This window comes from Mus caroli, chromosome 1, assembly GCF_900094665.2.
Source record: "Mus caroli chromosome 1, CAROLI_EIJ_v1.1, whole genome shotgun sequence".
Taxonomy (NCBI): domain Eukaryota; kingdom Metazoa; phylum Chordata; class Mammalia; order Rodentia; family Muridae; genus Mus; species Mus caroli.
The window spans coordinates 7,243,274-7,255,722 of NC_034570.1; the positions used below are offsets into that span (position 1 = coordinate 7,243,274).

Genomic DNA, 12,449 nt, shown 5'->3' on the forward strand with positions numbered 1-12,449 from the left:
GGATAAATGGCTATTTTTATTGAAGCTAGGGCTGACGTTCTGTAAAACACTAACTCCACAAGGATAGAGCTCGTTTGTATTGTTTACTAATAAGGTTAGAACTGAAATAGAAAATCAGAAATTATTCATAGACTCATAGGTTACTCTGGAGCAGTAATACCTGTTGTGCAGCACAAGTGAACGTGACCTCCATCTCGAGACTCTTGCCTTTCTCTTCCATCAGGATTTCACTAAGTAAACCAAGTGAGCCACTAGAGCTTTACTCCTTTTGCATTTTCCCACCTCTCTCCTTGGAGAAGTCTGATCAGGAAATCATTAAGAGAAACAATGAACTCACTGAGTGAGTACTCTATGACCTGACAGGCACCCATTGCCATGTAATGGAGGACTCTAAACCAGGTGACTTAGGAAAACACTATTTTCCTCTGAATTTGACTAGAAGTGGTTCTTCTGAGGCTGCTGGTGTGCCTGCCTTCTATGGGGCCCACACTCAGATATGTGTGCCCAACTGTCCTTCTGAGCTCCTGTCTTGGAATCTCTTACAGGATTTTTCTTTGGGTGTAGTACTAAAATATCAGGAGGGAATGTTACCTCCCATAAACCTCTTCCAGGATAATTCTTGTTACTACTTAACCTCTGGAAAAATAGAGTCATAGGGCCAAGGCTAGGGTCAGGGTGAGAAGGACCTAAAAGAATGCATGGATACTAGGTACCCATAGTGGTTCATTGCAGCCACAAGAATGACCAAGTCAACTAGGATTGTTTCATGTGTATATGGTGCTGAGACTGAGCCTACAGCCTCATGAATATTAAGCATGTCCCTACTCCTGAGTTCCCTCACATCCACAAGCATAGCTCTCATTTTAATGATTTATAGCAGCATACTAGCTAGACACAGTTGTGGAGCTGATTCAGAGAAAAATGGATGCTGCACATTATATCACGCTTAAGTAGTTCAGTTCAATTTAATTTATTATCTTATTTGTAAACCTTTAAGTCATGTAACCCTTGAAGCATTTATTTGGAAATCATCCCATCTGTCTTGTTTCTCTAAATAAGAATGGAACTGCTGTTTCAATTAAAATATAGGATGAGTTATGTATTTATGAAAGGATGTTACGTGACTTGGAAATTCAGCACAATGAGAAATGTTCTTCCAATTTATACATTGGTTTGTTTCATAAATACCATTAATATATGAAATCTATGTGTCTGTTAGGACCTTAAGATGGTATGCATGATTATAGGTAATTGGTGCAGCAAATACCTGTCCATTAGCATTTGCATATTTTAAGGTATAATTTATAACTCATCTAAAGATACTTTCTGCACTTGAGTACGACATCTGAGAACTGTATCCTATTTGAAAGAGTGCATTGTTAGTGTAAATATGTAGAACACATCTCCTGAAGTTGATTTAAGATAGAAAAAGTTGGAGTGTTGAATTGCCATTGGCTGTCCTTTCTGATGTTTTATTTCTTTTTCAAATTTTATTACTGTTAAACCAAAAAATGAACAAGCAAGATGCTCGTGCTTCTTTCTAGCATTGGCAAACATCAGTGTGTTGTTAGTTGCTATGAAGCTAATACATAATCTGGCACCTATGCAATGCGCCTGAGCCTTCTCCCTTTCCTCCCCTCCAGCAAGATTCCATACAGTGGGTCTATGATAGTCTTGAAAGTGCTCACGAAGACATTCAGAAGTCCCACTCAAAGCCCCCTGGAGACGGGGCTGGGGATGCTTTTGAGTGCAAAGTAGAAGGTAGGTCCTTTTTTATTTTTTTCATATGCTTATACTATTGTTTTCCATAGAGCCTGTGTCTTTCCTAAGTACTGAGGTGCTATATTTTTGAGCTTTGACTCGTTACCACATTTATATGTCGTTTCATCCATATATGTAATATGGATAGTGGTTGACATGTGATACCTTATCCTAGTTTGTAGATCCTTTGCTTTTATTTTTCTTGGAGGCAGGTTTCAGCTACTAAATGGCTCAGGCTGGTCCACAATATGTGGCAATCTTCCACCTTTGCATCCTAAGTGATGGGATTGCATATGCACATCCTGTGCTCTGTAGCAGGACCCTTTCAGTGTTTTCCTAGATTTTCTCACTTAGTCATCAAATCAGAAAGTCTCACCAGTTACCTGTTAACCTCATCTGGGAAGAAGAAATTGAGCTTGTTTAGGTCAAGGGTCATGAAGAGGGGGTGGGTTGGGGGTGGGAGAGCTAACCCAGGATTTCCTTCCTCAAGGTGAATGTCATTTAGATGCTTTTGTTCCTATATGACTCATCCATAGTAAGCTCCCATGAAAGCAAGGCAGAAATGCAAACTCTCTCCTTCCACCCCAGGTCAACATCTTCATAAGATCTGCTTCATATAGTCATTCACATATAAGCATCCCCAGGGGTTAAGATAGTCTGTAGCTTCTTCAAATAATTTTTATTCAAATAATTTTTATTATATCCACACCTTGACAATAGGAGGTACGTACGTATATATGCATGTGACACACACACATGCAGGAATACACACCCACACATACACACATGCACACACACACATATACACACACACACTCTTGCACATCTTTTGGTAAGGCTCTTGCTTCTTTTTCTGTTTGTTTCTCAGTGGACCAGTTCTTTGAACTGTGTTCAGTGGCTCCTTTACCTATGGCAGTTGAGGCTATTATAGTTATGCCTGCACTTCTCAAATGCCATGACTAATTTTTTTCAGAACATTTCCACAGAAGTCCTTGTATTCATTCTTACATTTTTGTTGTGTTCTTCCAACATATTTATTGGTGGAAATCTCTGGACATTTCTATTACACTGTGAATTTCCTCCAAATAAATAGTTGGAAAAGGATCCTCTGGACAACACTTCAGATATCATGTGTGAAAATTTGTCCTTCTCCAGACAGCACCTCGCTGTCTACATCTCTGTTCTTGTGTCCCCAGGGAGTTAGCACACACTACTAGTTATGCTGTTAGTATCACGCCACGCCATTGCCATCAATGCCCACTACGATCTCATTTCCACCTTGATTTCTGACCAAGTGGCGCTATCATCAAGGGTTTTCCACACTCTTCTCTTTCACGTAATGTTTTGGCAGAATGATTTTTTTCTCTTTTTCTTTTTCTTTTTTTATGTTTATTTTTTAATTAGACATTTTCTTTATTTACGCTTCAAATATTATCCCCTTTCCTTGTTTCCCCTCCAAAAATCCCCTATCCTTTCTCCCCTCCCCCTGCTCCCCAACCCATCCACCTTTAATAAGAATAATTTCTTAAGTCTTCCTTGTTGAGCAGCCAGAGAATATGGTATGCAGCTGGGGTGCAAAACACTGCCCCACTGAGTTGAGGTATACCTGTCTTCTGGCATATGAATGTACGTACTGCCTTGGAAACCCGTCAGACTCTATCACTTAAGTATTTTCAGGGAGGTCCTGTGATATAACATGGTTAACTTATTGACTGTTGGTGATTAAAATTAACTTCCAATACTCTAATATGCTCTCCCCTCCCCCCAACTCACATTTTAAAGTAATCTTAAGGATTACCTCATATATATAACCATGATTCACAGTTGGTTTCAAAATCTTGTTGTGAATAACAAAAGGGCACTGGGGCTATAGCTTAGTGTGTAGAGCACATGCCTGGTATACATAAAAGCCCACTTCACTCTAGCAAGGCATAAACAGGGTATGGCCTTCCAATTGTGCTTACTACTCAGACTCAGAATGCCTCAAAGATTTCCTTTATTTATATTTATTTATTTACTTATTTATTTTTGTATTTGTGTATGTGCCAATGCATGGGCTTGTGAGTGTGAGTACATGGGTGTTCATGTGGAAGGCAGGAGGAATCTTGGGTGTGATCCTCAGGAACTCCGTCCACATCCTTTGAAACAGTTTTTCTCATTGTTCTTGTGCATACTTAGGTTGGGCTAGCTGGCCAAAGAGACCTGTGGTTCTCCCGTTTCTGTCTCCTAAGCACTGGGGTTACAAAGGTGTGCCCCTATGCCCAGCATATTTATATGGATTCTGGGGATCAGGCTTAGGTCCCTCCTGCTCTAGAGGAAAGCACTAAACCAACTGAGCCTTCCCTCATATCTCAACGCCAAGGATTTTCTTTAGTGGGAACAAGGGCCTCGGAGCAGCTGTGTTTGCTCTTAGTGTGTGACATCGGTATGCACTGATTATGAGGGGTTTTCTTGTCAAACATTCATACTCTAAGAACTATCTCAACCTCATTAGAACAGTACTGTTGTTTTGATAAAATACAACGCTATTGCTCACAATAGAATTAGGTCCTGAGGCTTTTATTCTCCATTTAGAATAAGTTGACACTAGTCCACATCAAAAGGTGGATTGTTTTATGTGACAGTTCAGACTGAGATGGAGATTAATTTACTTTAAAGTAAACTGGTATTCTACATTAGACATTTTTGTCCTTATGGGACTTTGGTATTATAAATAAATATTTTCTCCTACTATGAGGCCACATAATAGTTTCTTTTATGAAATTATAGGTACTTACTCCTCAGCTTTTGAATGTGTGCTAAACACAGTGTCGTTAAAAGTTGTAGATGGAAATTTTAGTCTAGTGAACAGTGATGGATTTTCTCAATGAGTTCTCTCTCCAAGATGCTGTCTGGGAAACTTCAAACATCTGAAAACAAAAATGATCTAGCATCTCCTTCCTGCCTTAGAAATCTGACTGCTTTGTTGTTCTCTGTGATTATTTGATCCTTAGAGCGTATTTTCATCCCATGTTTGAGGCCAGTTTAGAATCTCTGACTTCGATCCATACACACCTTGTAAACAGACTCTTGGTTATTTGTTGTTGTTGTTGTTTGTCTGCATGNGTATGAATGTGCACCATGTACATGCCTGGTGCCCATGGAGTCCATAAGAGGGTTCACAGATTGTTTTAAGCCACCATATGGATATGGCAAATTGAACCTAGGTCCTTTACAGGAGCAGAAAGTTCTCTTACCTGCCAAGCCTTCATTTAAGCCCCTCACATTCACTTTAAATTTTAAAAAAAGATGCAATTCTTTCTATAGTGTTTACTTGTTGTAAATCAGTACATATGTAGTATACTAATCAAAGTGATATATCCATCAGAATGGTTAGGTTAAAATAGCAATATTTGAGTCTGTCAAATATTTATTTTTCTCAAAAATATTTCTGTTTTTTTTAAAAAGCATTAACACAAATAGATATACCATTTATCATATCTAACTTAGATAGCCTTTAAAGAATTCTCAAAAGTATTCAGAGACTCTGAGCACAGAGTCTCTACATGTCTTTAATCCCATCATTCTCTGTGTATTTAAGGCCAACTTGGCCTACACAGTAAGTTCTAGGTGAATCAAGGCTACATAGTAAGACCTTGTGTCAAAAATAGAATAAAATAAAAATATTTAAATAATCAGAGACTCAAACTTGCTTGAAGAGGAAGAAGGAATGTGAATTGTCTATGATAAAATTGTATTCCAGATGTCATCGACAAGTTCAACACCATGGCTATTATCGATGGCAAGAAGGAGCATGTGAGTCTGACGGTGGACAACGTCCACCTCGAATATGGGGTTGTATATGAGTATGATAGCACGGCTGGCACAAAGTGCAATGTGGTGGAGAAGATGGTGGAGCCCAAAGGGTTCTTCAGCCTAACTGCCAAGGTATGAGTGACTCTGCGACATTAAGACTCTCTACCTAAACTACGGAACCATCCTCACTTTATCATACCGAATGATTGTGCGTGCTGCAGCAGATAACTCTCCTAACTATTCTCATTATTTATTATGGACTAGATTCCTTTATTGATTCTAGGAGCTGAGTGTTGAGTTAGGTAAGTCTCCAGCCCAGGCAAGGCTTAGCTGATATGGTAAAGACTTTGCTGTATCTGTTATTGTTGCTTCACTCCTAGTTCAGCCCAGAGAATAGATTTCAGATAACTGTCAAGATAGGTTTTTGAATGTACATTATTCATGTCATGAAATAAAAAAAATCAAATTTCTTAATTGCCAAAATGTTTGGAAACTTAGAAACCTGTTTGTAAATAGATCCACAGATGTCTAATTGTTTGTAAATGACAATGTCAGATGGTCCTTAGGTGGAAGCAAGTTAGAGAAAGAGGAAAGATCTTAAAATCTGAGTGGAGTGGCATATACTATAGAAGAATTTAATCTCCTGTTGTTTTTTTTTCTAATAGATCCAGATGTGCCCTCTTCACATCTGGCTTTAGTATTCCAGTTTTTTTCTATCATCTTGTGAGAACTTTGACTTTACAAGTTTACAAGATAAGACACAACTTCTATACCTTTGTTTGTTAAAACTATTATTTCAAATATGTATAGTTAAAAGGCTACCTATATATCATTAATTAAAAAAATTAAGTAGGAAAATTAATGTGGTGATCCAAAGGAGGTATTTTAAAATAATCATGTTTTAATCTTCTAGACGTTAATTTAAGGACACATTCTAATGTTATAACATTATAAGCATTTTGTATGTTTTCAAAATTCAATCCTTTCTGAACAATATTGTCTGATTAATTAGGACCCATGCAAGATCTTAGACCAGGTGATGAAAACAATTATGTCACTTTACTCTTTAGCTATTTCTACTTTGCAAAATCACATTAGCTTTTCTATGTGTGTAACGGTATGATTTAGTGTGATGACTCAAAGTTAAGACAGACACCCAGGAGCACACATTGTTGATGGTGAAACCCACCCTGATATTTCCAGATCTGTGAGGGGATGAACCTGTAGTCCGCATTTAGTGTATCTGAGAAGCAGGTCTGGAAGATCCTTCCCCTTCCCCACTCACCCAAATCCACACCCTTTCTTTCTCTTTCTTTCTCTTTCTTTTTCTCTCTTTCTCTTTCTCTTTCTCTTTCTCTCTCTTTCCTTCCTTCCTTCCTTCCTTCCTTCCTTCCTTCCTTCCTTCCTTCCTTCCTTCCTTACTTTCTCTCTCTCTCTCTCTCTCTCTCTTTCTTTCTTTCTTTCTTTCTTTCTCCCCCTCTCTCTTATTAGAGTACAAGTAGGCATTAATAATAAAAATAACAATATCAGGAAAAGACAAAATAATCAAAACAAAGTAAATAAAAGTGAAGACAAAGCAGCAGGAGCATATGGGACAAACATATTCACACACTGAAAGTTCATTCAAACCAAATCACAAGCCATAATACATAGGTGAAAGATCTGCAAGCAAAAATAAGTGTATAATGCCTATGGGAAGCATTGTGAACACTTTCATTATTCAGCCTTTCAGGAGGCAGTTTGATGGCAGTTTTCCCTGTGGCCTAAGAAGGATATCAATGCTTTCTTTTTTGTTGTTGTTATTATTATTGTTGTTGATCTACCACGAAATTGATGGGGGATGTAGTCATAGTGAATGTTTGAGGTGATGTTCAGGAGATGGGTACCTACATCAGAGTGAGCAGATTGATCCACTGGGAAGTCTTTGAAGTCTCCTTGGCTCCCTGAGGAGGCTTTAATCATCCAGATATGGTGAAACCTGAGATTGCAAACAGAGAAGTCAGTTTATACGCTCATGGAACTAAACCTGGGCAACTACAGTGCTAGCTTATGAAAATTATATGTGCTCGCATTTGAAGTCCCCTTTCTCTTCTTTTGTGTGTATTTATGCTACAGATTCTGGAAGCCCTAGCAAAAAGTGACGAACATTTTGTCCAAAACTGCACCAGCCTTAATTCTTTGAATGAAGTGATCGCCACTGATCTTCAGAGTAAATTCACCAGCATGTGCAGTGAGAGAATCGAACACGTGTGTCACAGAATATCCAGCTATGGGAGGGTAAATGGTCTGAATTTACATGAAATTGTTACTGAAGTTATTGCTTTTAAGTAACATTCTAATTAGACTCTAATATCTTCTTTAATGTGTGTTATGGATTCATGTCTTGAAATAACATTTATATCATTTTCTTGGTCAATTGTTTGTTGCTATAAGAAAATCCTTGAGGCTACGTAGGGCTTTGTTTGCTTGTTTTTTGTTTTGTTTCCTTCTTTTTCACATATACTGTGGTCTCCAGTGTTGTGATTTTATGGGATTTCTGTGCATATTCATGTGTGTGTCCTGTACCTGTGTGTGTTTTTGTGCTTTTTCTTTGACTCTTTTTCTCCTGATAGTTTGCTTCTTTCATGTTATTCTGGTTTGTTTGATTTTATCTTATTTTCTTTTTTATTATCTTTCACATTTTTAGATGCTTATTTGTATTGCAATGTAAAAGAGAGAGAGAGAGAAAGAAAGGGTGTGAATTTGGATTGGTGGGGGGTATCTAGGAGGAGTTAGGAAAGGAAACTGTAATTAGAATATATTGTATAAAAGGTCTATTTCCAATAAAAACTAACAAACAAATGAGGGAAAAGTAAACAAGCAAAGGAGTCCTATGAAAATAGATTCCCAGATTCTATACAGTTGTTAAAGTTGAGTGCTGTGTCTGCCCTTCTGCCTCATGATAGCCTAAAGGAAAAGGGAAGCTATCTCCTATATTATCAAAACCATGTGATGGTCATGTACGCATGATTGTCCTATTTAAGGTTATTATTATTGTGGTGAAACACCATGATCAGAAACACCTTGGGGAGGAAACGGTTTATTTGGCTGTTCATCATGGAAGGCAGTCAGGACAGGAACTCAAATAGGGTAGGAATCTGGACGCAGGACTCAAAGCAGAGACCATAGAGGGGTGCAGCTTACTAGCTTGCTCCCCATGGTTGCTCAGACTTCTTTCTTATAGAACTCAGGGCCACCAGATCAGGGATGACACTACTCACAACGGCCTGCATCCTTCCCCACCAATCACTAATTAAATAAAATGCCCTACAGGGTGGCACATACAACCTGATCTTATGTTAGCAGTTTCTCAGTTGAGGTTCCCTCCTCTCAGGTGACTTTAGCTTGTGTCAAGTTGGCATCAAACAGTCTAGAACAATAGACTTTCTTGGGCTCATTTCCTAAAGGATATCTTTCCTACCAGTTTTTTTTTTTCAATTTTGCAGAATTTATCTTTGAATAGTGTGTTTACAGCATTTCCATCCCTCACTCCTCCATGCTTCCCCTCCTCCATCTCAAATTTATAATCCCTGCCCCCACTGTGTGTGTGTGTGTGTGTGTGTGTGTGTGTGTACTACTGAGCCCATTTGGCAATGCTTGTATGTACATATGATTATGGCCGATGTTTTGGGGTTGGATAATTTATCATGAAGTTTATCTGTGAAGATAATTGTTTCTGTCTGCAACCATTTATTGTCTATAGCACTCATTAATGGTTATAGCCCTGTGAATATTCTCCCATGCACATTGCTTAAGCAACCATATTGTTGCCTGTAACTATCCCTGTAATGTCTAGAACACACTACCTAGCAGTAGATTTCCTGTTGCTTTGGCTCTTAGAGTCTTTCTTCCCTCTTTTCTTCGATGTTCCTTGACTCAAGGATGTAGAAGTTACATTGTAGATGTACCAATTAAGGCTGGGTACCCAAGGTCACTATTCTGTTCATTTTGAGCAATTGTCACATCAGGTTGTGTAGAGGCAACACCAAGAACTTTCCTAGGTACTGCTCATAGATAGGCCTCTGCAAAGAATTAGTGACAAAGAATGGATTTTTTTTTTTTTTTTTTTTTTTGTAACAGATACTTTCAGTGCATAGGCTCTATGTTCCATAGTAAAATGAAAGCAATTTTTTTTCTGAGATAGGCCAGGAAGGAAAGGGAAATACTGGCCTGGCCCTACATGTTGCCAATAGAGGCACAAGAAAAAGCTACTTGATGATTCCTGTCCTCTCACACTTAGCACCTAATTAAAAAGAAAGACCAAGATATTTAAAGTGAGCATAGCCATGCCACTTTCACCAGCTAGGAGACCCACCAAGATGCCAGAACACCCTAGCTGCACACATCTGGCTTGTGTGACGTGCTGTTTAGAGCTCTGTAGCACACACAGTTTTTGTCTATCTATTTAGGGACATCAGGCAATGTGTGAAACAGTTTACAAAATTATTTTACTTTTGTGTGTGTATGTGAGTGTGTGTGTGTGTGTGTGTGTGTGTGCATATGTGTGCCACATGTGTGTGTAATTATCTGCAAAGGCCAGAAAAGGTTATTAGGTTCCCCCAGACTGAATTACAGAGGGTTGTGAGCTACTGATGAGTGCAGGAAACTGAACTTTCATCTTCTAGGAGAGCAGCAAGACCTCTTAATAGCTGCACCAATCTCTCCAGCTCACTATATATATATATATATATATATATATATATATATATATATATAAAATCTTACTAATCAGTGAGGTGAGATATAGTTTCCTTGTTTCATTGGTAAAGTAATTGAAGTTGTGAGTTGTCAGGGAACTTGCTCAGTGGTGCACAGCTGACAAGGGCACTGGAATTTGCAGCTTGCTATCTTTTTATTCTTTTCTAATAGTTGCTCTCATTTACTTACCTACATTTAATGCTATGTTATCTTATGCAGTCTGTATATTAAGCAGTACGGTTCAGATTATAAGAACAATATGATTTTATAAAAGACAAATCACTGGTTTGAATCGTCAACAGTTGTAGCTATTATAATACAGAGACATGAAAGGCAGAGTGTGTGTACTGGCTGGAAGTTAGAGCCATTAGAGAGGGAGGAGTCCAGTTTAGGAAATGCCTCCATAAGGTATTTTCTCAATTAGTGATCAATGGGAAAGGACACAGCGAGTGGTGAGTGGTCCTGGGTGCTATAAGAAAACAGGCCAAGCACACCATGTGAGGCTAACCAGTAAGTAGTACCCATCCATGCCCTCTGCATTAGGTACAGCCCTGCTTGAGTCCCTGTCCTGACTTCCTCTAATGATGGTCTGTGATCTGGAAGTATAAGCTAAACCCTTTTCATCCCAACTTGCTTTTTGGTTACGGTGTTTCATTGCAGCAATAGAAACCCTAACAAAGACAGCACTCAGGAGGCACATGCAGACCAATCTCTAAGTTTGAAGTCAATCTAATCTATACAGTGGATTCTAGGCTAGCCAGGTATGTAGTGACACCCTGTTCCAACAACAACTGCCACAATAACAAAGGCATCTCAGAGTGACAGGGAGAAGAAATGACATTCAAGTAAAGAATGGAACTGGACTAATTGATGGCAAAGATGTATTATTGCATGGATTAGGATGGGAGATTTTAGTTCATAGTAATCAGAAAGGAATGAAATCACATTTTTCTAGTGAGTGTTTGGCTTAGAATAAGGCAGTGATATAAAGTGTTCTTGGGTTAGAGCTCGAGTGGAAATACTGATAGTCTTTTCCGTGTGCATAGAAGTAAGTTAGTAGTGACCTAGAATGGGGGAATGCTCAGGAGACGAAAGATGGAGAGATCAACCCTGACTACGTGTGGGCAGCAACACGCATGTATATAATGACTTGGTTATGGAGGATTGAGCTCTGTCATTTCTCATTTTCTACAATATAATAATACGTATAACTGAGGTAAGAGGTGTGAGTGCAGTGGGCTCAGAAGCATAGCATGCCAAGATGGTGAAGATTATCAGTACATCACATTGGAGTGTTTAAAGTATATTGCTTTTATATAGAAGCAACTGGGGTACTGTGACATTTAAGGTAGATATGGCCAGCTTAATTAATAGGCAGTGATCACAGATGATACAAAGTTTCTCATTCAATTATAGACTGTATCGTGCTATGTGTCACTGATTAAGTGTCAAAGCTCTATGCATGCAATTCTTGTCCCACTTTTACATCTAGGAGCTAACTCTTGCCTCAGATCATAACGCTGAGGAAATAACTGAATTGTCTCTCAATTACATTTATTGTAAATCAAGAAACATCTGGTCTGGTAAGGCCTGAGTACTGTGTAAGCTGTGCTCATTGTCTTCTCAATTGGCTATAGCAAACTTAAAAGAATTGGCTTTTTCATTAAAAGAAGATGCAAGGTTAGCCCAAAAATACATCTACAACCCCTCCATTTTGAATGGGTTGTTGATAATTCTAGTAGTTCATTGAAGATAAGTTCAATGTGTCTATCAAGTTCATGTTAACAGAAACCACAGACTTTGTGTGCACAGACTTAATTCCCACATACTTATTTTGAAACTATTATTAGCAATAGTTTTTTCTTCCAAATGAAAGCTTCAATGTGCTTCTTGTGAAATAAAAAGTATCCTTAAAACTCATGGATCAGTGTTTTGTTAGCTATCATCAGAGAGACTTGGTCCTGAAGTAGACGGGAATAAATGCAGAGACCAACAGCCAGATATTATACTATTACACACACACACACACACACACACAAAGATATATATATATATATATATATATATATATATATATATATAGAGAGAGAGAAAGAGAGAGAGAGAGAAGCAGACACAAACAGACAGCGATCATTCAGTCCTAAATGGACTGTCTC

The 12,449-nt window shown here is 38.4% G+C and overlaps 1 protein-coding gene across 4 annotated transcripts in view; it reads left to right on the forward strand.

The window, feature by feature from the left end:
• Prex2 (phosphatidylinositol-3,4,5-trisphosphate dependent Rac exchange factor 2) overlaps positions 1-12,449 on the forward strand; it is a 301,528-nt gene that overhangs the window by 160,966 nt on the left and 128,113 nt on the right. For 3 of the 4 annotated variants that reach the window (XM_029482876.1, XM_021163512.2, XM_029482884.1), the window contains 3 exons: positions 1,644-1,761; positions 5,504-5,688; positions 7,672-7,833. In XM_029482876.1, the coding sequence (XP_029338736.1) occupies positions 1,644-1,761; positions 5,504-5,688; positions 7,672-7,833 (465 nt within the window). The remainder of the gene's footprint in view (positions 1-1,643; positions 1,762-5,503; positions 5,689-7,671; positions 7,834-12,449) is intronic. The other variant, XM_029482881.1, reaches the window with a different exon arrangement.